The sequence below is a fragment of the Lagenorhynchus albirostris genome, chromosome 20 (genome assembly GCF_949774975.1).
Source record: "Lagenorhynchus albirostris chromosome 20, mLagAlb1.1, whole genome shotgun sequence".
Lineage (NCBI taxonomy): Eukaryota > Metazoa > Chordata > Mammalia > Artiodactyla > Delphinidae > Lagenorhynchus > Lagenorhynchus albirostris.
In genome coordinates this window covers 41913816-41939939 of record NC_083114.1, presented here as the reverse complement: position 1 = coordinate 41939939, position 26124 = coordinate 41913816, and the positions used below count along the sequence as shown (strand labels likewise).

At 51.7% G+C, this 26124-nt stretch overlaps 2 protein-coding genes across 30 annotated transcripts in view; one reads left to right on the top strand and one right to left on the bottom strand.

Moving 5' to 3' along the window:
* Positions 1-16061, top strand: part of MPP2 (MAGUK p55 scaffold protein 2) — a 38996-nt gene extending 22935 nt beyond the window's left edge. For 13 of the 20 annotated variants that reach the window (XM_060136064.1, XM_060136065.1, XM_060136063.1 and 10 more), the window contains one exon: positions 14487-16061. In XM_060136064.1, the coding sequence (XP_059992047.1) occupies positions 14487-14732 (246 nt within the window). In that variant the 3' untranslated portion in view covers positions 14733-16061. Of the gene's footprint in view, positions 1-166; positions 2707-6436; positions 6719-14486 lie in introns of those variants that run through there. The other 7 variants (XM_060136051.1, XM_060136067.1, XR_009537805.1 and 4 more) reach the window with 6 other exon arrangements.
* Positions 12303-23236, bottom strand: CD300LG (CD300 molecule like family member g). Of its 10 annotated transcripts, none has more exons than XM_060136090.1 (7): positions 23117-23236; positions 21834-22160; positions 21149-21512; positions 20346-20480; positions 17786-17838; positions 14839-14940; positions 12303-14343 (listed from the first exon to the last, which is right to left on the bottom strand). In XM_060136090.1, exons 1-7 carry the CDS (start codon positions 23157-23159, stop codon positions 14306-14308), a joined length of 1062 nt encoding a protein of 353 aa, XP_059992073.1. In that variant the 5' UTR covers positions 23160-23236; the 3' UTR covers positions 12303-14305. The 10 variants fall into 10 exon arrangements, with proteins under 10 accessions (XP_059992073.1, XP_059992072.1, XP_059992076.1 ...); XM_060136089.1 differs by having other exon boundaries at positions 20346-20458; XM_060136093.1 differs by having other exon boundaries at positions 20346-20458; positions 21149-21323.
* Positions 23237-26124: the final 2888 nt, after the last annotated feature.

The following is a 26124-nucleotide window of genomic DNA, read 5'->3' as shown; positions in this document are numbered from 1 at the left end:
GGGCATGCAGGGAGGGGCGGCTGCCTCCCCAGCCAGGGGGTCTGTGCCTGCCATGGTTGGTACTTTGGGCTTTGGGGAGGGGGCTAGACGGGGCAGGCTGTGGGACCCCTGACGCTGGGGGTGCCAGGCGGATACTGACGGGTGGGAGGTCCCCTTGTGCTGGCAGGAGGCGGACCTGAGACGGACAGTGGAGGAGAGCAGCCGTATCCAGAGGGGCTACGGGCATTACTTCGACCTCAGTCTGGTCAATAGGAACCTGGAGAGGACCTTCCGTGAACTCCAGGCCGCCCTGGAGAAGCTGCGCACGGAGCCCCAGTGGGTGCCCGTCAGCTGGGTGTACTGAGCCTGTTCTCCTGGACCTCGGCCCTCTGGGTTGGGACCCAGAACCCTGAATCCGTCCCCTTCCCAACCGTGAGCCCCAGCCATGATCCTCAGCTCCCGTTCCCGGCGCTCTGGCTCTCCCTGGGTCATGGCCCTAAGTCTGGCTTCAGCACAGGAGGCGTGCACTGCCAGGGAGGTGGGTGTTCGTGGGGCACGTCTGTGCCCAGGTGCTACCCACTCCCGACGTTCATTGGCCACCAGATGTCCCTCGCTGAGGGCCGAGCCGTGCCCCGGAGTGTCGGAGTCGCCTCCATAATGCTCAGTCCAGAGAAGAGAAAAGCTGCTTTGGGACCAGGTGGTCAGTAGGTACGCTGCCCCCACCCCTCTCGCCAGTCAGTTTTTCTCCTCTGGACTGGCCACCCTGACCCCACTTCTGGGCTGCTCCTACTTCTCGCCCCTGCAGCCTAGGGGCAGGCCTTAGGCTGGTTCCCTGTGGCCAGGGGGCTACGTGGCCCCCTGGCAGCTAGGCAAGCCCAGGTGCGGTGCCAGCCTGGTACCATCCCGAAGGCTGGAGGAGCCGAAGCACCAGCCAGTTGCCGCACCAGGGAGCAGCGCGGTTCTCTGCCCCCTCGGAACGGGGCTGGCTCCCGTCCTTCCCTCACGCACAGCTTTTCACTGCCGAAGTCTCTCCACAGACTTCTCCGATGTGCCCCTGACAGGCCAGCTCTGCTCCCCGCAGGGCAAGGGCGGCAGGGGCTGCGGGCTCAGCCCAGGCAGGGGTGGGCTGGAGGCCGAGCCCTGTGACGAGGAGCCTGACGGGAAGCTCCCAGCCCTCCGTGGCCCGTGGTGGGGACGTGTCTGGGCTCCCTGTCTGTGGTCAGTGTCCATTTTGGTCTCTGTGGCCGGGTCCAGGTGCCCACTCACATGAAGGCGGCCTGGGGGCTGGGGAGAGGGGAGGGCTGGGCCACGGGGCATGGCCTTGGAGGGTATTTGCACCCCAGCAGACTCCCCGCACACCTCCATGGGGCGCCATCCACCCTGGAGTCTCCACGGCTTGTGGTTCCGCAGGCTGCAGTGCCTGGTCTGTGTTTCCGCCACTGGCGTGTGTGTCAGGCTTAGTTTTTGGAGAGGGGAAGCGAAGCGTTGTTGAGCTTTGGAGGTCACTCTTTGGGGCCCCGTTTCCGGGCTCCCCATCAGCCCCCCATTTCTTATGAGACCCTTATCCCAGATTCCAGAGGCTCGGCCTTCCCCAGATGTCTCCCTCCACTCTCCTGTTGTCCCCCGACCCTAAATGCCACCCTCCAGTCCCTGAGGAGGGCAGCTGTGTACAATAGGAGAATCCCTTTTTTAAAAAGTCTGCTGTCCTTGACTTCCCCAGACATCCCTGTGGCCCCTCCTGGGGTGAACCTGTCCTTGTAGGGGACCCCCCATGACCCCACCCCCAGCCTTTGTGCTCCCCAGTTCTTCCGTCTAATCAGTCTTTGCTGCAGTGTCAGCCACGCTGGCCCCTGAACCACTGTGTGCCCATTTCCTAGGGAAGGGGAGGGAGAAGAAACAGAATATTTATTACAAAGTCAGAAGTATATTTATTATATTAGGGATCTCGTTTGCATTTGCCTAGGATATGCAAATGAGATGTAAAGGTCAAGTCTGCTTCCATCTCATTTGCATAGCTCTGCCTCCACTATGCAGTCAGCTTTATGTTCCTCTTTTCCCTTTAGTCAGTGTTCTTTTAATTTATCCTCAATTCAGCTCTCTCTTGCTTCACCCTCACCCTCAACCCAAGGGGACTGGGAGTGGGAGGAGAATGGGGTGTTCTCGCGCTGGCCCAGGGCCATGGGGTTCTTTGTTCATACCCACGTCACCCAGGAGACTTGGGAATAGAGGCAGCTACCCCTCCCCCTTGGTTAACCTCCAAAGCACTCTGGTTAGAAGACCATTCTCTTTGATGGGAGGTGCGGCTGGGCACCTTGCTGAAGGGTTGGCACATGGCCCTCGAGGGTAAACCTCCAGTTACTGTCTGGCACCTTCACTTCTGGTGATGCCTGTGGGTTGGGCCCCTCCCTTCCCGTCTCTATTCCTCTCTGAACAGCATTCTACCTCCCCTGCCTTAGCCGTACTCCGGAGACCCGTACTGGGTTGGAATGGGTGTGTGTGCCCACCGCGTTAGCCCTCAGGCTCCAGCCTCCCTCTTCCCACTGTGGACGCTTGTATTGAGGAACCTCAGGATTATGGGACCCTGCCGCCCCGTCCACACTCAGTCCCAGCCCAGCTGTGCTTCTCCTGTCCCCTCTCTCAGCCATCCAGTTCTTGAGCTTTCTCCCTGATTGGCTTTCTTTTCCTTTGATTAAATGTGAAAGCAAAGCTTCTGGGCTCTGTTTGTCTTTCACTGGGGTCGGGTGGATGGCTTTGGGAAAGGTTGAGAGTGGGGAGCACAGCATAGATGATTCTGGAATGGAAGCTGGAGTGACATGTCTTGCATTCTGTGATGTCTTCTGAAATTTCCCGTCTCGCCACTCCACGCTCCCCACCCCCAGAAGATGCTCTTGGTAAATGCTTGTATCGAGGAGTCTGAGCATCCACGGGGGCCGGGGGACTCAGGGACCCCATGGCTGATCCACTCAGCTTCACCTGGAATTGCTGTGTGGCCTTAGGCAGGTTCCTCTGCTTCTCTGGCCCTCAAGTTCATCCTCTGTAAAGTGTCATGGCCTCTCCCAGGACTAATGCTAGGATTGATTCTAGGTGCTTAACAACAAGGGCCATAGAGAGCTGGTTGAAATGTCACCCCGATGTCACTATGGGTGTGTGGTTGAGGGGTCAGCCTTCCTTCCCACCTGAGTTCCTCAGGGGAGCCCAGAATGCTTACTGAGGATTCTCAAGAGGGGGCTTTGGCTGTTCCCTTCTCCCTGTGATGACCAGGTGTGGAACGGGCCCCCTTTCCTTTGACTTCCCCCCAAGCATCCGTTCACACAGGGACGAGTGTGGAGCTAATTTGACTGGTGACTTGGAGGCAGGCATAGGGGTTTATATCACCCACCTGACAGCCCTGATGAGAATTTAGACCTGAATATTAAACACCCCAATTCTGAAATGTCCCTTGACCATTCCCAGCACATAGAATGTTTTCCTGGCCAACTTTTTCTTCTTGGGTCCCCCTGCTTCCCTCCATGTTTCTGGGCGCTCTCCTGCTTTTTTCTCGCATTTCTGGACAACTTTCTCCCCATCTCCTGGGGCACCCCTGGAAACTCAATATTTCTTTACTATACCTAGCAACCCCACACTTGTAATTCTGTCCTAATCCAGTGGTTCTCAACCCTGGTCTCACATTAAAATTGCCTGTGGGGTTAAAAAATACAATTGCCTGGACCCCAATCCAGACAATTAAATCCGAAGTTCAGGAAAGGCTGAGAGCTTAGCCACTGAACAACGAATAACATCTCAGCAACCGAACAACTTTACTATTCATTTCTTTCTCACAACACGACTGATGGAGATTGGGTGGCACTCCTTGCAAGTGATTCAGGGATCCAGTCTCCCTAGTCACAGGGCCCTGGATTACTGCAAGTGAAGCTGGGAAATGTAGTCTTTCTTGGTGCTCCAGAAGAGGAAACAGGATCTAACCAGGACATGGGTTTGAGTCCTGGTCCGGGAAGATCCCACATGCCGTGGAGCAACTAAGCCTGTGCACCACAACTACTGAGCCTGCACTCTAGAGCCCGCGAGCCACAACTTCTGAGCCCACGTGCCACAACTACCGAAGCCCATGCCCGTGCTCCGCAATAAGAGAAGCCACCGCAAAGAGAAGCCCACGCACGGCAACCAGGAGCAGCCCAACTCACTGCAACAAGAGGAAGCCCGTGCGCAGCAACGGAGACCCAACACAGCCAAAAAAAACCACATTAAATAAATAAATAAATAAAAGCTCCCCAGATGATTCTAACGTGTAGCCAAGTGTGCCAACCACTGCCTCTCTATTTTGGACATCACTTTGTAGTGTGGGGAATTTCCTTTTAGTCCCAAACTGGCATCAGTTTTTCCTAATACAGGCAGTTACATTTCTAAAAGGAACTCTGCCCGTTTTTTTTTTAAAATCCTTTTTCCCTCTTGGCACGGTAGCATGTGGTTAGTAGGGCAGAAAGGATTCTTATCACACTATAGTTGGAAAGACTGGCCTGGAGGGGCAAGGGCTTTGTCTAATGTCACACAGAAAATTGTTGGCAGAGCTGGAACCAGGCTCTTGGACTCTCGGCTCCCAGCCGGGCTTCCCTGCCATGCTGCCTTCCAGAGATGGAGGGGGATTGATTAGAAATGGGGGTAGGGTTGTGCTTGGGGAAGGAGGCACTGTTGGAGGAGAAACATGGGCTAAGAAAGGGAACCACGAGGGATCGCGTGGGCTCCCTTGCCATCCCCAGACTCAGCTCCTCAAGAGACCCAGGGGGTTGAGAGCATCACCTTTAGACAAGCTCACTGGCCCGGCTTCCTCTGGGCTGGGTTTGGTGGGGACCACAGAGTTCTGGGAGAGACAAGTGCAGGCCATGCCAGCTGGTAAGGAGGGCCGTCTAGCTTGTTCCATTGATCTGTTTATCTAGCCTAATTGCCATGATCAGAGTTTTAATTCTTTAGAAACTTCTGTTTTACTATCTAGTAAGGAAAGTTTTCAATTACTCTCTTTTTTTATTTATTATTTTTAAAATAAATTTATTTATATTTTTGGCTGCATTGGGTCTTCGTTGCTGCTCACGGGCTTTCTCTAGTTGCGGTGAGCCGGGGTTACCGTTCATTGCGGCGCGCGGGCTTCTCATTGTCGTGGCTTCTCTTGCTGCGGAGCACCAGCTCCAGGAGCGAGGGCCTCAGTAGTTGTGGCATGCGGGCTCAGTAGTTGTGGCTCTCAGGCTCTAGAGAACAGGCTCAGTAGTCGTGGCGCACCGGCTTAGTTGCTCCGCGGCATGTGGGATCAGACCAGAGCTCGAACCCGTGTCCCCTGCATCGGCAGGCGGACTCTCAACCACTGCGCCACCAGGGAAGCCCCTGTGGCTGTAACTTTTGCAGTTTGAGGTGTGACAGCAAAGCTGGCACAAATGTTTTTCCTTCTTCACAGTCTCCTGGATAGATTTGTCCTTAGACCGTTTGATGTTTTTCTTTCCTTTTTTTTTTTTTTGTTTTGTTTTTTGGCTGTGTGGCTTGTGGGATCTTAGTTCCCTGACCAGGGATGGAACGGGGCCCTCAGCAGCGAAAGCTCGGAGTTCCAACCATTGGACCACCAGGGAATTCCCTTTCTTTCCTTTTGCAGTTGAGCACTTTCACCTTTTCCCTTAAAGGAAGCACGTTACGGCTTCTCTGTGGCAGATCCGAATTGCCAGCATCACTTCTCTGGTGCTTTGGGGCGATTTTGAGTAAAATAAAAGTTACTTGAACGCAAAGCGCTGTGGTAGCAAGACAGTCGATCTAACTTAGAGGGCTACTAAGTGACTATCAGGTGAAATACGCTGGACGAAGGAATGATGCGTGTCCTGGGCAAGACAGAGTGGGACAGTGAGAGGTTTCATCACTCTACTCAAAATGGCACACAATTTGGGGACTTCCCTGGTGGCGCAGCGGTTAAGAATCTGCCTGCCAATGCAGGGGACACGGGTTCGAGCCCTGGTCCGGGAAGTTCCCACATGCTGCAGAGCAACTAAGCCAGTGTGACACAACTACTGAAGCCCGTGTGCCTAGAGCCCGTGCACCGCCACAAAGAGTAGCCCCGTTCGCCGCAACTAAAGAAAGCACGGGCACAGCAATGAAGACCCAATTCAGCCAAAATTAAATAAATTTATTTTTTTTTAAAAATGGCACGGGGGCTTCCCTGGTGGCTCAGTGGTTGAGAGTCCGCCTGCCGATGCCGGGGACACAGGTTCGTGCCCAGGTCCGGGAAGATACCACATGCCGCAGAGCGGCTGGGCCTGTGAGCCATGGCCACTGAGCCTGCGCGTCCGGAGCCTGTGCCCCGCAACGCGAGAGGCCACAACAGTGAGAGGCCCGCGTACCGAAAAAAAAAAAAAAAAAAAAAAGGCACGCAATTTGAAACTTACAAGTTGTTTATTTCTGAAGTTTTCCATTTAATATTTTTGGACAGCCGTTGCCCATGGGTAACTGAAAGCGCCGATAAGTGGGGACTACTGTATTCATTCAACAATTATCTACTGAGCACCTTTGAACAAGGCGGGGTCCCTACATCCAGAGGCCCAGAGTTTACGGGAGCAGATAGGAAGAGGGTCCTGATCAGGACTCTGTAATGAGAAGCTGTTACGGCAGCACCAAGAAATGGCTCCTCAGTCAGTCCGTGGGAGCATCAAAAAGCATTTCCAAGAGGTGCTGATGCCGGAACGAATTCTCAAACATACGGGGATGTTTGCTAAGTGGATGAATAAATGCTTGTTGCACACTGAAAAGGAATTGGTATTTTGGTAATATTTTTGATATTGAATTTCTTTTTCTACTCTAGAATCCTGCCTATGAGTGTGTGTGCACACGTGTGAGGGGAGGTGGTGGTCGTGGGGTTTTTGCTTAAAGCACAGATCACCTAATTCCCCACTACCTTCCGTTTACAAATTTCCAAGTTAGGAAGGGAGCATCCCCCCACTCCCCTTAGTCTGTCGTGCTACCTTGGCTTAGGGCCAGACTTAAGATACTCAGACTTTCCAGATTAGAATACTCCCCCTTTTTTTGCCTACTGGGGGGCTAAGGTGTGTCCTCATCTACTGTACTTAATGCAGAAAATAAAGCTGTGTTCTCTAAAGAGGGACACAAGACTGGGAGGAAACAAGAATATAATAAGCCAACCTCTGAAATGTTATGCTGCCTTTAGCTCTTGTTTCTTCTCTGCTGCACGGACTCCTGGGCCAGTGGGTCCACAGCGTCTGTTACCTTGTACACATTAAGACTCCCAAACCCTATTTTCAACTGCTCATGAGACATATCTCCACCTGGATGGACTTCTTAGAGATTTTCCAAGACCCAAATCCACAGTCGCATGTGCCTGCTGTTCACTTTCCATGTGACTCTCCAGGAACCCCATGGACCCCCTCGGGACACTGTGGTCATTGTTTACGTGGCTTCCCGCCCTCCATAACCAAGAGCTCCTAGAGGGCAGAGGCCAAGCTTTCTTGTCCTTCGGCACAAGGCTTAGTACAATTATATCAACCAAAAACCATTTCTTCGAACAAATGAATACTATCAGCTGACATGTTGACCTTTTCTTCCCTTAAAAAGTTATGAGTTGGGCAACGGCCTCTGAATTTCTGAACAGGAAAGGGATTTATAAGATGCAGTGTCATGTCATTTTACATGGAGGAAGTGGACCCTGTGTGTGTAAGTTCTGAACCCTGAAACCGGTTAGGAACAGAGGCTTCATTCCCTGTGTCACCACTAGCTTAGTCAAACGTCAGCATAAATTCATGATGAAGGATCTAGAAAGAACTTAAAGTATGAGCTTTCTGGGACAACACAAAAGGATAAAGGTAAATTTGGCCCAAATGAGACAAACTTTAAACACACACAGACAAACACTCCCAGCTACAGCCCCACACCTGGGAGGGGTCCCGTCAACTAGAGGGATGGTTCGATCCACTTGTTAATTTCAATAGTGACTGTAATCGTTCTGAATAACAGATTGATAGACATTTTCAGGACTCTTGGCGTGAGTGAGTTAGAAAATTATTTTAGGCTGAGGAATCAAGGAGAAAAGCTATTGGGAAGTGAGACTGAGCCTGAGGAAGAGTGTACGGAGAGTTGCCAGAAGATGGAGCTGACGGTTAAGAGCGTTCATTGAACCCACTTAACCAAGGACCTCTTTCAGTTGGTGGGAGTCCAGCTCATGCGAGCAGCCAAATATCCTCGACAAAGGCCGTGCTGGGGCCACAGTGCACTGTGGGAACCAGACGTGCCAGGTGTGAGGCCTGAGTGTGCACCTCTGACCACCATCCCCACCTAAGAAGGAGAAAGTGCAGCATCCGGATGTTTCTATTTGTATCCTCTCTTATTTCGTGTTTGCAAGTCTCGGCACAGTGCCTGACAATTTCAGAAATTATCTAAGTGTTTAAGGCTGTTTCCACCCATTTTTTTCAGGGCTTGGTTTTCCTTCCAGAAACAGATCTTCCTCTCTCTGCAGTTTCTCATAAACCTGCCTTTATACTGTGTAGTACTGGTACCCAAGTGTTGGTCTGTGGACCATTTCATCTGTATCAAGTGAGAAAATTAAGTACAGGAGGACAGTTTATAATTAAGCTGAATATATCTAATTTTAAGGATTACCCTTTGTTCTGATGTGGCGACTGTGAATTTTATTTCGTCACATGCCGGTATAAGAAACACCCCATTATTTTTCTAACTTGAATAAAATCTTTCCCTGAGTGCCTGCTCACCAGAGTGGAAAGAAATGATATCTCAATCCTGTTTTGGAAGGCTTCTTCCCTTCCCTAGAGTTACATAAAAATCTAAGGGCCTTACATGGTGCCTGGAAAATGGGAGTCAGGGTTTTAGTGCAGACAGAGTGAACAAGGTACCTTGTGCTCTTAAACAATGAGATCCTATGTGAAACATTTTTTTTTATTGCATTGTTGGGCTTGTGGGAAGGGAAATCTCAAAGAGGTCACAAAACAAAAGAAAACAGCCCTCTTAGTCATGGTGAGTGGACAGGAAAGGTGGAATTGTCCTAAAGGGAAAGTGCCAATATTAGCATCTTAGTTGGTAAGTTAAACATAAAGCCAGGGTCACGGTAAGATAACCTGAGATTCTGGTAAGTTAGGGACCTGGTTCCAAGTTGGTATCTTTATCCTGGACCCGTCCTGACAGAAGCAAATGCAACTCGTTTCTGGAGGAAGGTATCCTCAATTTCAGCCCCCAGATTTTCCATAGATTCATCCAAACATGAGCTCACAACAAGAGATCACAAAATTCAGAGAAACAGACCACCATGAGCAATAGTCAACATAAACAACAACATATTTATATGTCCAAGGACTTCTGATATTAGGCACAACATGTAAACTAACCATGTGCGTGTAAATGTTTAATGAAATAAAAGATGGCATTACAAAAATTAACAAGCAAGAAGACATTAGAATGAACAGTTAGTTTTGAAGGAGAACCATCCAGAACTTGTAGAAATAAAAATACAATGCTTAAAACAAAAACGAATTGGAGGGGGTTAACAGCAAATCAAACACAACTGAAAAGAGATGAATGAACCAGAAAGTTGCTCCCCTAAGTATGGTCCTTGGATTCGCAGCATCATCAGCCTGGGAGCTTGTTAGAAACGCAGCTCTCAGGCCCCATCCAGAACTACTGCATCAGATTTGCAGTTTAACAAGATTCCTTGGTAATTAATAGGCATTTTCAAGTTTAAGAAGTACTAAACTAGAAGATAGAGCTGAAGAAATTATATAGAATGAAGAACAGAGATAAGGAGAAGGGAAATATGAAAGAGAGGGTAAGAGATATGGCAGTTATAAAGATAAGGTCTAAAAAAATGTTATCCTGGTCAATGGAGACATTAAAAAGAATGGAGTATAGATAAATATTTGAAGAGAATTTTCCAGAAATGATGAAAGGCATGAATCCACAGATGTAAGGATTTACACCAAACAAGAAAAATTTACTCATGGTCAGGAGTAAAACTGCAGAACACCAGTACAAGTAGAAAGCAGTCTGAGAAAAACTATCACATCACTCAGTCTGTCAGCAGACTTCTCAACAACAACACTTATAGCTAAAAGACAAAATAATAGTATTTCCAAAATGCTGAGAGAGTATGGCTGTAAACCTAGAATTGTATACCCAGCAAAACTCTTTCAAGAATTTTTTTTTTCTTTCAAGAATTTTTATGAAGTAGAGCTTTTCAGATAAAAACTGCCAGACTTTACCACTAACATGACTTTTTAAAAAGAAAATCTGAAATGTAAGGATCTAAGTAAACATTGTCTGTGTAAAATAGCAATTAACAATAATGTTTAGTTTGTACCTTCCTACAAAGAAAATTCTAGGCCCAGATGCCTTCACTGACGAAGTCTACCAAACATATGAAAAAGAAATATTACCAATTCTACACAAACTCTTCCAGAAAATTGAAGAGGAGGGATCACTTCTCAGCTTACCCTGGTACCAAAACCAGGCAGAGAACTTAACAGGAAAAGAAAACTACATACCAGTACTGACCAAGTCAAATTAATCCCTGGTTGGCTTAATGTTAGAAAATCAAAGAATAGAGTCATATTTGCAGACTAAAAAAGAAAAAACATATAATCATCTCAATAGTTGTTGAAAAATCATTGATAAAATCAACATCAATTTCTGATTTTAAAAAGCTCAGTAAACTAGGACTAGAAGGGAAATTTCTCAACCTGGTAAAGGGTCTCTATGAAACACACACACACACACACACACACACACACACACACATATATATTCTTTTTCAGTTTCTTTTCCATTCTAGGTTATTTCAAGATACTGAATATAGTTCCTTGTGCTCTATGGTAGGTCCTTGTTTAACTCTTTTCTATGTAGTAGTGCATATCTGTTAATCCCAAACTCCTAATTTATCCCTTCCCCACTCTTCCCCTTTTGTAACCAAAAGATTGTAGAAAATCTCTCTTCAATAGGCCTCAGTGGATTAGGATCATAACATCCAATTCTTTGTCTAGGGGTCGATTAGGGAAGGACTATCTTAAAACATTCATTTTCCCGTCGACACTCTCTTTGGTGTTAAAATATTTCTTTAAAAGAAACTAATGGGAGGATAGAGGGTAGTTTATTATAGCTAATATCCCAATTTGGCAAAACAGAACTTTAGCAATGCTGATGTTCCCCTAGTTTTTACCTCTCAGCAAGTTCCCAGGCTGGAAACCCTTGCTCTTGGGATGGGCGAGCGGCGGCTTATTGCAATTCTTTTGTTCAAGGGCCTCTCATAGGTACACGAGATCACAGAGCTGAAGGTGTGGGTGTACAAATACAAAACCAAGGTGTATCAAGATGGGGGACTGCAGAGTGGCAGCTGGCGAGGGAGTAGACTTCTTCCCCTGCCCAGGAGGGTGGCGCTGGGCCAGCACTGTGGCAGCACTGGGAGCTAGGACAAGTGTGCCAAGGTCTATGAAGGATGCTTGAGTATCTAATAAATCCACGGAAACTTGGAATCCAGTGGATGCCAATCCTAGGCTGCCTTGGAGAGAGCTCTGCTTCACAAAAGACATAGATCTCTTTAGCAGACACATGGTCTGAAATCAGGCAAGGGGTGGGACTGGGATGACCCAGCTGAGCATTCCTGGTCCCCCAAAAGCTCTGGCTGCTGTAGGTGACAGGCTGAGAGGACAGGAAGTTTCTTTCCCTTCTGAGAAGCCCCTGTTCTCACCAGCCTCCAGCTGAGGGATTTCTCATGGGCGAAGCCTGCTTTGGAGCTGAGACCACCTGAAACTTGCTAATTCCTACTTCCCCCAACATCTGGGCACACACTGTGCCCAGATCCTGGGCAGAGTCCCTAGAGCTCAGACTCGGGTCTCCCTTTCCACTCAGAGAAGGTAAAAAGCCAGTTCCCGGGGAACTGGCTGCCACCTTCTGGTGAGTTTCCCTTGCATCTTCAGACCAGCTCCACCTTGCCCAGCCCCCTAGGCCCTCATTCCATAGGCCTTACGGGTGTTTCTCCTCCCACACCCACTGGGATGGGTGCAGAGGCTGGTGAGGACTTTGAGAAATGCTGACTGCTAGGCCCTGGTGGGGGTGAAACTGGTACTGCCATTTCTCAAAGCTGTTTAGCAATGGGTATCAGTAACTTCAGAACCATTCGCACCCTCTGACACTTCCACATATGCACATCCTTCTGAAAGAAATCTCCAGATGCGGGCAAAGCTGTGTGCCTAGATTCACCATGCTGTTATTTATAACAGAAATAGAAACAAATTAAATATCTAGTGAGAGAGAACTGAAATAAACTGAAGCATACCAATCTGAAATATTATGCTGCTGGTCAACATTTAATTTATAAAAGGTTTGTAAAAACATTATGCAAAAACATGCTTATGATATAATAATTAAGTGGGAAAAGCAGGATATAAAGTTATAGGTACAAAATAATTTGTAGAAGCACATCAGCAAGTGATGTGGAGGAAAAAGACTGGAAAGAAATACAACAAATTGCAGTGATTTCGTCTTCGGGTAGCGGCGAGATGATGGGTGATGTGTTTTCTTCCTTTTATCCCCCCATCTTTCTAGGTTTTGTATATTGAGCAGCCCCCGGTTCATTTTTCAAAAACCCAATCGTTCTTTTATTCTACCTTCCCCCTGCCCACTCCAGGGGACCAAACTCCAGGTCACCGTCAGGTTCCCCTTAGGGTCCTGCCCTGTCCCCTCCCTCCTCCCTTTTAGATACCTACCTCCACCTGCACCCTGTGTTTTCCTACCCCCTCCCCAGCTCTCAGAACCCACAGGTAGTCAACCCTTTCTTTTTCTTTTTTCTTTTTTTGCGGTACGCGGGCCTCTCACTGCTGTGGCCTCTCCCGCTGCGGAGCACAGGCTCCGGACGCGCAGGCTCAGTGGCCATGGCTCATGGGCCCAGCCGCTCCGCGGAATGTGGGATCTTCCTGGACCGGGGCAGGAACCCGCGTCCCCTGCATCAGCAGGCGGACTCCCAACCACTGCGCCACCAGGGAAGCCCTCAACCCTTTCTCGACGAGGAAGGAGCCGTGCTTTTTTCCATCCTCCTTCCAAAGCCTGGAATGCGTGGCTAGGTAGGGAGATCAGAAAGACAACCGCTCCCCGCCAGTCCTGGGCTCACCCATTCCAATGTGCACTTGACCTGGGACTGGACTCGGGCAGGTCCAGGAAAGCCCCCAGCTGGGTCATGGTGTCATGGGCAGAGCAGGCCCTATAGGGGGCAGCGGGGAGACTCCACACACCAAATGTAGACTCTCTAAACTGGAGGGGCCTGAGAGCTCAACCAGCCCACTGGTGCTCAAACTCAAGAGTTAGAATCACCAGTGCACTTTTCAGAAATGCAGAATCCCAGGCCCAGCCTCAGAGATGGTTTTCGTAGTTCTTTTTTTTTTTTAATTATTTTTGGCTTCGTTGCTGCGCGCGGGCTTTCTCTAGTTGCGGTGAGTGGGGCCTACTCTTCGGTGCGGTGCATGGGCTTCTCATCGCGGTGGCTTCTCTTGTTGCGGAGCACGGGCTCTACGTGCATGGGCTTCAGTAGTTGTGGCGTACGGGCTTAGTTGCTCCACGGCATGCGGGATCTTCCCGGACCAGGGATCTAACCTGTGTCCCCTGTGTTGGCAGGCAGATTCTTAACCACTGCACCACCAGGGAAGTTCCGTTTTAGTAGTTCTTGATGGGGCCCAGGAATTATCTTTTTAACCAGCTTCCTGAAGGACTGGGATGCAGGAGGTTCCCAGCCCGGCTTTGAGAAATCAGAATCCCGTCTAACCTAGCAGTCTCCCTCCTCCTCACCAGCTTATGTAGGAGAACTTGACCTTGCGTCTGAGGATGGAAGGAAGGAAAGAGAAGGCGGGGTCTGGAGGGCGAGTTAGGAGCGGCCCGTGGCTCGGCACCCAGGCCCAGAGGAGCTCCTGTAGCAGATACAAACTCGGACCAGACCCCCTGAGCCCTGCCTGGCCCCTTGAGGGTCCAGTGGCTGCACGCTTTGCCCAGGAATGTGACCATCTTGGGGAGGTCCCCGTCTCCAGCTGGAACCGTGAAGCCACCACTCCAGGCTCCAGCGCTGACGAAGCGTTCCGGGTCAGCTGGGGCATGCAGGAGGAAAGCTTGGGGAGGGTGGAGGAGAGCCCTGGACTCTGGCAGGAGGACTCTGAAGCCGTAGCAGAAAACTTATCCGAGTCAGCGCAAATTCAGCCCTTCCAGAGATTCACGGAGGGCGTTAGGCGGCTAGACTGAGATGAACTTAGAAAAGTCTGGCTCGTTCCCAGACACGGGGAGGGGAGGGCCTGGGGTCATGTCTCCCTCAGGGGTCTGCCACGAGGCTTCGTCTTCCTTTGAAGTCTGTAAAGACAACAGTAGGGGTTGAAAAGCAGAGCCCGGCTTGGGGGGGTCTCCAGGTAGCTGCTGGGTCCAGCCCAGCCTTTTCTGCACATTCTGGGCCTGTCCGTCTGGGGGTCACAGGACTAACCACTCCTTTTTCCCAGAACCCCCAGGCTTTGATTCATTCCCCCCCCCGCCCCCCCGCACACACCAGGCCCCACTCCCTGGGAGATCAACCTCATGGCCTCGGGCCCAGTTGTGGCTGCAGACGTGGGGATCCTGCCAGCTCAGAACTCTTTAAGCTGTCACTCTCACCACGCTATTCAAGAATTTTCTGGATCACAAGAAATGAGGATGTGAGGTCAGGAGCCCTGGCTTCCCGGGTGAAATGGTCTAAGCTCTGGCTGTGATGCGGAACGTAGGTGGACTGAGGGCAGAGACCTCCCTCACTTCCTTGCATTGTCTGAGTGGAGCCAGGCTAGGTCACTCCAGACCCCCAGAGCCCTCTGTCCACACCTGGCTCAGGCACCGGATCTCCACGTTGGGGCTGGCAGGAGGCCCAGTGGGCCCTGCAAGGTCGATCACAGCATACTCTGGGACCCCGCTGTTCCCCAGTGGCTGAAACACAGACTCAGTCAGAACGGCCTGTTCTTGGCAGCAGGGATGGTCCGCAAGCCAGAGCAGGAGGAGGGAAAGGCAGGGGGTGGATTTTGCAGAGTCAGAGTCCTGCGGCCCATTCACTATGTCTCAGTGTGACCTCAGGTGAGCCACCCAACTTCTCTGAGGCCCAGCTTCCCAAGCTATAAAATGGGGATAGAAAGTTTTCCCTTAGGGTTATAATAAATATTTCTGATAATGTTTTTATCACTCAACAACTGGGAACTCCTGGAATGATTAATTTGTTTCCATGATGATTATTTCTATCCTTGAAGCAGGAAGAACATGCAGGCTGCAGGTTCTTTGTAATAGGCCCAGAGAGAGCAAAGTTGGACACCTCAAAGATTCGCCAAATAACAAACAGCACAGGAAGAATTCTTTAGGGATCATGGGTCTGAGCAATCCCTCCCTGATCAGATGAGAAAACTGAGGCCCAGGGAAGAGAGGTGGGTAGTCCAGAGCGAGTGCGGAAGCCCGTCTCCTGGCCTGGGCTCAGCTGCCCCCGTGGTCCTCAGGTCAGAACGCCGGGCCCCTCCGTCACCTGCTCCCTTGCCCAGCAGCTGAGCAGAGCGGAGGCTGGAGCTGGCCAAGGCCCCCAGCCATGTCTCCTAACAGTGCAGCTGCCCTGAGGTGGCCCGGCCAGCAAACCCCTGGCCTGATAGGCACCGAAGCCAAGGAAAGAAGCTCCCATTTTCTGGATAACTACGAGGGGTCTCATCTCACTCGTTCCTCACCACAGTCTCGTGAGATGGGGAAGCCGAGGCTCAGAGCGGTGATGTAACTTGCCAGATGTCACACAGCTGGTGAGTGGTGGAGCTGGGCCTTGTCTTCATGATTCTTTGGTCTCAGACTCTTTCCTACACCATGCTGCCTTCCTGGTAGGGCGTCCTGCACACTTCTCTTTGTGGCAGTGTCCCTTGTCTACTAACTGGGCCCCTGCTTCTATCAGTACCCTAGGTGTGGGACATGGGGGCAGAGGTAGATGTTTGAGCCACCTCTGGTGACACCTTCAGTTTTACGGGGACAAGGTAAGAGTCAGAACAGAATCCCTCAGGTGAGATGTGACTGGGGGGATGAGGGCCTGAAGGAATAGGGGAGGGGGAGGGAGAATTCACAAATGCTGTCACTCACGGCCCTTGTGCCTCCCAGCCCTGCCTGTGGGGAGGACATGGCAGAGCTGGGGTTGGGCCAGAGAACTCCTGACATCAGGTCCATTTCCCATGAATCCCATACTGACAGCTTTCTGATTTGGTCGAAACCCAGCCACTGCTGACCGCTGACCACCAACAGCTGCAGAAGCGTCCCCTTCTCAAGGGTGACAGAATTTGAGGAAAGAACCTCAGGGGACAGAGAGCAAACCGCAAATGTAGGCTGTGGCCAGGACCACTACCCTCTGTCCAGGGGGGCGTCTGCATCTCTCAACGGTCCCTCTGCCCACGCAGTGGACCCTGGGCTGTTCCAGTGAGCGTGGAGGCTTTTTCTGGGTTGTTGACTATACGAGATCTATACGAGAGCCTCTACTTCTAGGCACTAGAAAAACGGCAGCAAGGCATGGCGGTTCTCCCTCCGAGCCCAGCCCCTCTTCTGGAGTTGGGGACGGGGCTAGCCTCAGGACACCGAGCCAGGAGGAGGGCCCTGGCAGTGGCCTTGGCAGCCCCTCCATCTGTTTCCATGACCTTTCCCTCACTCCTGTCCACCCCTTTGGTCCTGCTGAGCTTCCTGAGGTAACAACAGCTGCTTCCTAAGTGAAGGAAGGCCCAGTACCCCGTCCCACCGCAGCCCCTCCCTGGGGGGATCGGGCCTGAGTGTTTTGTCCCTGCTGGCACCAGGAAAGAAGGCAACGGCAGCCCCCCTTTCCTGCCCCAGTGTCTAAGGGAATCAGGGTGGAGGCCTCTCAGTAAACAGCTGAGGAAGGAGAGGCTGCGGGCGGGGGTGTTGGCGAGGCACATGAAGCTTCGGTTTCCTAAGCAGTGACTCTCTCCGTAGGAGTGCTGGTGTGGGAAGAGGGTCTCTCTCTGCAGGGGTCAGGGAGGGGCCCAGCAGCAGGTAGACTCAGGGCAGCGTCCTCTCTCCAGGGTGATGGGCACAGGGACCCCCATTCTTTCTGTCCCCCCGTCTCCAGAGCACCACCCGCAGCCCGAGTGTCAAGGTAGCTACACCACCTTGGTCTCAGAGCCAACGACAGCTCAGAGAAGGGTGTTCCGGAAAGAGGAGAGATGGGAGTCGAGAGCTCTGGGACCCGCTCTGTATCTGGGCCACCGCCTGCTGTGTGACCTCGGGCAAGACTCTTTCTCTTTCTGGGCCTCAGTTCTCTCTTGTGCAAAAGCAGACTAGAGTCTATTGGTGCTATCAGAATCCCCCAGGGCAGCGATTCAATTTCAGGTTCCTGGCCCCCACCCCAAGGGGTTCTGGCTGGGAGCGATGTCGAGGAGAGTGTATTTCTAATAGCCGCCCACACACCCCCCAAGGTGTTTCGTAAGGGATTTTGCACCAAATTTAGAGAAAGGCTGGACGAGCTGATATCAAAGCCCCCCTGTGGAACCAGCTCCAATGTTCTCTGATTCTAAAAGGGGGGATGGGAAGAGGGCCTTGGGCCTGGAGCAGAGCCCCACTGGCACCCGGTGGGAAGTCTGGGTGAGGAGAGCAGCCCAAAGGGCTCATCTCGGGGCTCACACAGATTCCCTGGATGTGGGACGCAAGTCCTGCCTTGAGGTCAGCCGTGGAGGACCAGGCAGGGAGCCGGAGAGGCAGGGCCTGGGAGCCGGACGCAGAGGGATCTGAGCGTGGGCTTTGCCTCCTTCCTTACCAAGTGGGAGAGATGGACCTTCTCCTTCCTCTGTGTCTCCGTGGCCAGTTGAGCTGAAAGAGACCAGAAGTGTTAAGGGAACCATTGACTGAAACCGTCCACCCTGGCCAGGCCTGTTAGTAACCACTCGCACGAGGTATCTTAAACAGGAGGTCCTGGTAAGGAATGCGGAACTAACAAGCTACCACCAACTGGAAGAATTCGGGAAAGGTCAAAAGGAGAGAGGAGACTCCAGTCCGTATGTCCTACCAACCTCCCAGAATCCTTCTCGCTGGAATCCATCTTGAGTGAGTGATGCGTGGGCCACCAGAAAGGACCCTGAGTCAGAATGATTGGCCAGAGACAACCCGGAAACTAACCCCATTCCCATAAAACCCGAGACTGCGAGCCACGTGGCAGAGCAGTTCTCCTGGGTTCCCTTACCCTCCTGCCCTCTGCCCGGGCGCCCCTTCCCACTAAAGTCTCTTGCTGTGTCAGCAAGTGTGTCTCCTCAGACAATTCATTTCTGAGTGTTAGACAAGAGCCCACTCTCGGGCCCTGGATGGGGTCCCCCTTCCTGCAACAGAAGGAGCACCTTGAAGCCAGGAGTAGCTGGGAGTAGTCTGCAGCTGCTCCCGCCTACGTGGACTGGGTTCCTTGCACCTGGGGCTTCCCAGAGGGAGCTGGCAAGCAGATTGGCCCGAGAACCCCAGCACCTCGGCAATGACCTGGACTTTTGAGATTGGTACATGGAAATCCCCTCGCATGGGCCAGAAACTGGCTAGGGAAGTGATCCTGTATGCCAAGGTCATTGCTTCTTAAATCTCAGTGTGTGTACAGGACCTTGGGAAATTTTACTCAAATGCAGATTCTAATTCAGTAGGCTGAGGTTGGGGCCTGAGAGTCTGAGTTGCTAACAGGCTACCCGGGGATGTTGCTGCTGCCAGCTGGGGACCACAATTGGAGAGGCAAAGTGCGAAGAGGCTCTGAGGTTGTGATGGGAACGTTCTCACCCTGTGTGTTCCTCCCGACTCCTCTGAGGGGGCCTAGGGATGTGGGCAAAGCTGACATTTCTTCCTGGGGGCCACACAGAGGGGAGTCACGTAGCAAGCCCAGCGTTCCCCACCATGGCCACCAGTGCTGGGACAACACTGCCAATTTACAAAGTTGGCTTCCTGGTTCTACCACTTTCCAGCTATACAAACCCAGGGCAAGTTGCTTAACCACTCTGTGCCTCAGTTTCTTGCCCTGTAAATTGGGGGTATTTGTAGGTGTTGAATAAGTAGTTCCTAACTCGACAGTATTGAGGAGATTAAAGGAGATAAAAAGAACATAAGCCACACCACTGTGCCGGGCACAAGGCAGCTCCCATTACCGTTATTTCGGTGAAAACCCTCTTAATCTGTGCCATCCACCACAGGAGCTACACACGGCCATTGAGCACCAGAAAGGTGACTACTCTGAATTACACTGGGGTTGAAAGACTCAATTGGAAAAAATGAACGTAGAATGTGTGTCATTAGTATCTTTTTTTAAAAAAATAAATTTATTCATTTATTTATTTACTTTTGGCTGCGTTGGATCATCGTTGCTGCGCGCGGGCTTTCTCTAGTTGTGGTGAGCGGGGGCTACGCTTGGTTGTGGTGCGCGGGCTTCTCATTGCGGAGGCTTCTCTTGTTGCGGAGCACGGGCTCTAGGCACGCAGGCTTCAGCAGTTGTGGCACGTGGGCTCAGTAGTTGTGGCTTGCAGGCTCTAGAGCGCAGGCTCAGTAGTTGTGGCACACGGGCTTAGTTGCTCCGCGGCATGTGGGATCTTCCTGGACCAGGGCTCGAACCCGTGTCCCCTGCATTGGCAGGCGGATTCTTAACCACTGCACCACCAGGGAAGTCCTCATTAGTATCTTTATATTGATTCCATGTTGAAATGATAATGTTTTGGATATATCATGTTAAATAAAGTGTATCATTAGAATTAACTTCACTAGTTTCTTCTTTTTCTCGTGTGACTATCAGAGAATTTTAAATCACACGTGTGGCTTCTATTCTATTTCTGTTGGGCATATATCTGAGGAAGCTGAGGCTCAGGGAAGTTAGATGACTTACCCAAGGTCACACAGCTAAAAAGTGGCAGAGCTGGAATTTGAAGCCAAGTCTTGAAAGGAGCTGAGCACCTCTAGAGACCCAGTGGCAGGGGCGGGACCATACACACATCCTGCTCAAGTTCAAGTGCTCAGGCCTGCACTTCCCCCTGTAATCAGTCCTCGTACAAGAAGCAGGACCTACAGAGACTGGACATGGATTCACTGGGATCAACAGGGAGAGAAGTGGCTCATGAGCTTGGTCGGACAGACCACAGCAAGATGAGAGCCCCCCAGCCTCTTGCTCCCCCGTTTGAATTGCTTGTGCCTGGTGTGGACGGCCCTGCGGGTCCCTCAGAAAAGAGGAGCAGGGCTCCCGATGCCCACGTCTCGGACGCATACGCCGAGGCCCACGAGGTCTCTCTGGGGCGGTGGTGGGGACTGTGGGTCTCAGCGAGGCCCCTGGCTGACAGCCTCTCACCCCTCCCGTCTACACTGCTCACCTTTCTTCCTCCATTGGAGCATGTAGCTGCCGAGGGCGGCCAGGCCTGTGGCCAGCAGAAGGGCCAGCAGCACCAGGACTGGGGCCAACATGCGGGTCATTGGGACGGACACCCTGCGGACAAGATGGAAGGAGACTGGTGGCTGTCGTCAGATGTCGGCAGCACACTGGGCATTCTTATTCTGAGTTCCAGTCATATCCCTCGTCTCTCCCAAGGGGGTCAGAGGGTACCAGGGACCACAGCATCTGGTTGGTCCCAATGGAAGGGACCTCAGCCCCCATCGCCAGCCCCAGGAGGTACTTTCAGCTGGCTCTGAACCTGTGAGCAGTTACCTGGCCACCAGCAATGGAGGGCAGTTATATATAAAGACCCAAGAGCCAGTCCTTCAGGCTGGGATTCCAGTTGGGTAAGAAAACATCACATTGTTTGGTCTACAGTTTCCTGCTTAGCACAGGGCCCAGTGCAAAGTGCACAAACAAGAACTACTGAACTGGGGTGGCTGTCCCTGAAGCCGGGCGGGGAGCGAGGTGGGGACTGGGGCCATGGCGGACCCTTCACCTTGGGCGGGCCTGCCTGTCCAAGGCAAAAGGGCTGCTGGCCCCCGTAATGTAGGTCGTTCACTGCTCCAGGGCCCTGCCGGGTAGGGGGTGGGATGGGGGCTGAGTCTGCCCTCTCTGCACGTCTGTGGCCACGTCAAGAAGCTGTGTTCTCCCAGAGGAAGGAGTATTGTATTCCTATTCGCTCAGGGGCACCTTATGGTTCAGGGATGACCTGAAAAGGTGGCCTTGGTTGGAGCTGCTCACCTGGTCTTGGAGCTGCTTCTGATGGGGACGAAACTGGTGTCCTCTGTGGAGGTAGAGTCTAGCCGTGTGGCTTGGCGGGAGATCCCTGCAGGAGGAGAGGTTGCTGGGTGAGGATAGGTCCCTGCATTTGGAAGGGTTGCTGCATACGGAGAGGTCCTTGCATACGGAGAGGTCCCTGCATACGGAGAGGTTGCTGGGTGAGAAGAGGTCCTTGCAAATGGAGAGGTTGCCGGGTGAGGAGAGGTCCCTGCATACGGAGAGGTTGCTGCAGGCTCGGATGGGGAGGTCCCTGTGAATGGAGAGACCTCCGCCCCCGTCTTCCCCAGCTTGGCTGTGGTGACTGTCAGGTGGAGACCAGCAGAAGCTACAAATCCAAAAGCAATGCCTCAGCACCTTCCCTGATCCTTGATTCCCAGCATTCCCAGACCTCTGACCCTTGACCCCTGAACCCTAATCTCCCCAGGACCAATTTCTCAGAACTTCCCCAGCTACACCTCAAACAGAGGCCTTGAGGAAGCCATTCGGAGCAAGCAGGTCATATCTCAGGAACACCCCAAACCTGTGCGTGGCTCTCAGCTCCCCCCATTTGAGCTGCAGCCTGTCCTTTATTGTGGGGCGGTGCCGTGCTCCAGCCCCCACCTCCATGACCCTGAACCCCTCCCAGGGAAGGAGCGACATCTGTTACCTGGAAAGACGAGCAAAGAAACCGAGAAAGTCTTATCGAAGCCCACTCTTTTGGCCCCACACCAGTACTGCCCCACGTCCTTCAGGGTGAGGTTCCTCAGGGTGACCTCAAACCTGAGCTGCCGGGGGTTGTCGTGGACGGACACCCTGCCTTCCTGGCCATATTCTCCAGAGTAGACAGTCCCAGAGCAGCGGGAGATCAAGAACCCGCTCTCCCTGCACCAGTATTTCTTGTACTTCTTCAGCTCTTCCCCGTAGGTGCACTGCAGGGACACGGTGTCACCTTCAAAGCCGCTGATCTCCTTCGGGCCCTGCAGGGCTTCATAACCTGAAACCACAGCAGGGATGAAGGTTGGAATTCCCTGATTCAAGTACTAGGATCAAGACCAGAAGGCTTTCCTCAGTCACTCCCTTCTTGGGGCAGCCCTGGTAGGAGCTGGTACTCCACTCTGCCACTGAGGGATCTTGGGACAGGACTGTTACTGTTTCCCTATACCTGGCATATTGAAGGCTGGTGATGGGGAAGATCTAGATTCATATAGCCCAGAGTTTGAATCCCAGCACTGCTACTTAGTAGCTGTGTGACCCTGGGGAAATTGCTTGACCCCTCTGAGTTTTCTCACCTATAGATGATGACAATGTCCTATTTCATTGAATTAAGATGCTATCATATGTAAGAGCCACCATAATTTTATAAAACATTAAGAAAAAAACACTGTCATTTGAACAACTGACATCAGTTATAAGATGCATCCTAATTTTTTATGTTAAAAGGTTAAAAAAACGAAAGAAAGAAAAAAAAGAAAAGCAGGCTTGTGAATTGATGAAACAGGATAATTTATCTCTCGGGGCTGTTGTGAGTGGTACAGCAGAGGTTCAAGAAATATTTGCTGAGTTTAATGTGGCAACATTAAATAAGCGGTGTCTTGTCTGTCCCCAGGCTGGCACAGAGTCAGGAAATGAAGACAGAAGAGGTAAAGGTACTCTCACAGCCACTTGGACATGAAGGGTCTGGAGCCCACAGGTCTGGGGGAAGACCTGGCTCTGGGTTCCAGAAACAGCAAATGCCCGCACCCTCTGAGGGCTGAGGACGAATGGGGAGGGGTGAAGCCTGGAAGGATCAGGCGGCTGGGCTGGGTCACCCCCACAAGGAAATGTAGGTTCAGCAGGTCCCTCTCCTGCAGACCCAATGGGCAATAAGAATAAGCAATAAGGACGTTGGGGATAAGCCCCACATCCCTCCATACCCGCCCCGCATCTCACCATCCCCGCCCCCCATCTCACCTGGGAGCACGAGGCAGCCCCACAGCAGGACGAGGGGCCGCATGGTGAGCGCTGGCCAAGCTGGAGTGCACGCCGGGAGCTGGGAGTTCCTCTCCGGGCCACGGGGGACTTTAACTTCCTCCAGAGGCATAATAAAGAGAAGGAAGGGAGGGGAGGGGCCGTGTGGCTCCCCCAGCCGGGGGAGGCGCCTCTGCTGATCCCTTCAGTACTTAGCCTTGGTTCACAGCGACCCGCACCCGAAAACCCACCGAGCGCTTCTCCCAAACCCATGCCCTTTCAGGGGGTCTTAACCATGCCCCCGGCCGCGCACCCCAGAGAGCCTGTGTGTAGAATTCAAGGAGTCCATGAATTTGGGCGGGGAAATAGTACATCTTGACTTTTCACTAAACTTTACGTAATACTTATTTTTCCTTGTATGATGAGTAGTGTTCGCAGTGCCGTGACTGTCACCAATTAAAAACCACAGACACTAGGGGCTTCCCGGGTGGCGCAGTGGTTGACAGTCCGCCTGCCGATGCAGGGGACACGGGTTCGTGCCCCGGTCCGGGAAGATCCCGCGTGCCGCGGAGCGGCTGGGCCCGTGAGCCATGGCCGCTGAGCCTGCGCGTCCGGAGCCTGTGCTCCGCAACAGGAGAGGCCACAACAGTGAGAGGCCCGCGTACCGAAAAAAAAAAAAAAAAAAAAAAAAAAAAAAAAAATCACAGACACTAGGAGTTCAAATTGTCACCGATAGCTTGAAATACTGTGTACGCACCTCACTACTTGGAAAATCATTAGTTACTAGATCTGCCACTGGAGTTGTTATTTAAAGTGCTAATTTAAAAAAGCACATTTGGGCTTCCCTGGTGGCGCGGTGGTTGAGAGTCCGCCTGCCGATGCAGGGGACACAGGTTCGTGTCCTGGTCCCGCATGCCGCGGAGCGGCTGGGCCCGTGAGCCGTGGCCGGTGGTTCTGCGCGTCCGGGGCCTGTGCTCCGCGGCGGGAGGGGCCGCAACAGTGAGGGGTCCGCGTACCGCAAAAAAAAAAAAAAAAAAAAGCACATTTATTACAGTATTACACAATTATATTTTGATAACCACTTCATTTATTATTGGTTTTCTTTCAAGCATGTGTATAGTATTTTATATGTTTAAAAGGACCATTATTCTGAGGCGTGGCGCATAAGCTTCACCAGACTGCCAAGTGGTCTATGGTACAGAAGTTAGGGGGTCCACAGGCAGCCGCCACTGCTTCTCCCCATCGCCTCCCGGAGGGCGCAGTACCGCCCTGGACCACAGGGCGGCGGTGCAGGCGGAGGGTGAGGGAAGCTGTCCGGCTGGGCTGAGCCGGGTACCTGGAGCCACCAGCAGGCCGAGCACAAAGGCTGGGGAGCCGCGCTGAGGTGTCTTGCCTTTTAAAAAGTTAATTAGCGGCTTCCCACCGCGGAACTGAATCCTTCCTGAAAGGAATAGAACAAACACGCACACTAGAGGGAGCCCTGACATACCGTTTTTCCAAAATAGTTCTGTTTGTTTTTTCTGATTGCAAAGGTCACACCGGTTGCAAGCAAAATTTTACACGGTGCAGATATGTTAAAAAAAAAAAAGGTAACGTTTCCTGTTATTCTCCTCCTCTCTTAGAAAACCACTGTTAATATTTTGGCATATACTTCCATATGTACAGGTGGAATTTTTACCCACTTGCTGGGCTAATATTTGAAGCATTAACTCAGTGGTTCTGGGAGGGGAGATTGTGTGTGTGTGTGTGTGCGTGTGCGTGTGCCTGTGTGTGTGTGTGTGTGTGTGTGTGTGTGAGTGATGTGGGAGATATGTTTGAATTTCACAATGTTGGCGGCTTGGGGGCCGCTGCTGGCATTCAATTGGCAGGGACAGGGGTTCACATGGGTGAAAACTCTGTTATCATCTCAGACTACAAAAGGTAATCACAGTTTTTTTTTAAAAATTAATTTAGGCTGCATTTGGTCTTCGTTGCTGCGCGCGGGCTTTCTCTAGTTGTGGCGAGCAGGGGCTACTCTTCGTTGTGGCCCACGGGCTTCTCCTTGCAGTGGCTTCTCTTGTTGCGGAGCACAGACTCCAGGCACGCGGGCTTCAGTTGTTGTGGCACATGGGCTCAGTAGTTGTGGCTCTTTGGCTCTAGAGCGCAGGCTCAGTAGTTGTGGCACATGGGCTTAGCTCCACGGCATGTGGGATCTTCCCGGACGAGGGCTCGAACCTGTGTTCCCTGCCTTGGCAGGCGGATTCTTAACCACTGCAGCACCAGGGAAGTCCCGGTAATCACAGTTTTAAAAACACAGATTAAAATAATGTTTATTCTAGTGTTTAATAGTATATCTCTGCTCTTTTATTTTTTGGTTCTTATACAGAATAATTTCTTATCTTCTTGCTTTCTTAAATCCTAACTTATTTGTTATAAGCAGGGGCAAGCATCTGACACTTTATTGTGTTTTCTAGTGTCATGAGGCCTCAGCATCGACACTTTGAGTATATGTTATTTGGTTACAAATCGTTTTCCTTCGATTTTTTTCCCCCTCTATTACAGCTCAGGCATTATATTGTGATTTTTAAAAATTGAGTATGTGAGAAGGCATATTATTGATGATTGCCATTTCGGGAGAGTAAAGGAAGCGTTACTCCAATTTTTATTTTTATGAAGAGGGTGTGGGGTGTACTGTGCAACACCCCTGATGCCTTCATGTGTATTGTGAGGTCCTTTTCCTCCACCCCCGCCAGCCCCACACCTAGCCAGGAGTGAGGTTTGAAGACTCCGTAAGAAATAGATCCTCCAGGGACTTCCCTGGTGGTGCAGTGGTTGGGAGTCCGCCTGCCGATGCAGGGGACACGGGTTCGTGCCCCGGTCCGGGAAGATCCCACATGCCGCGGAGCGGCTGGGCCCGTGAGCCATGGCCGCTGAGCCTGCGCGTCCGGAGCCTGTGCTCCGCAACGGGAGACGCCACAACAGTGAGAGGCCCGCGTACCGCAAAAAAAAAAAAAAAAAAAGTCTCTCTAGAT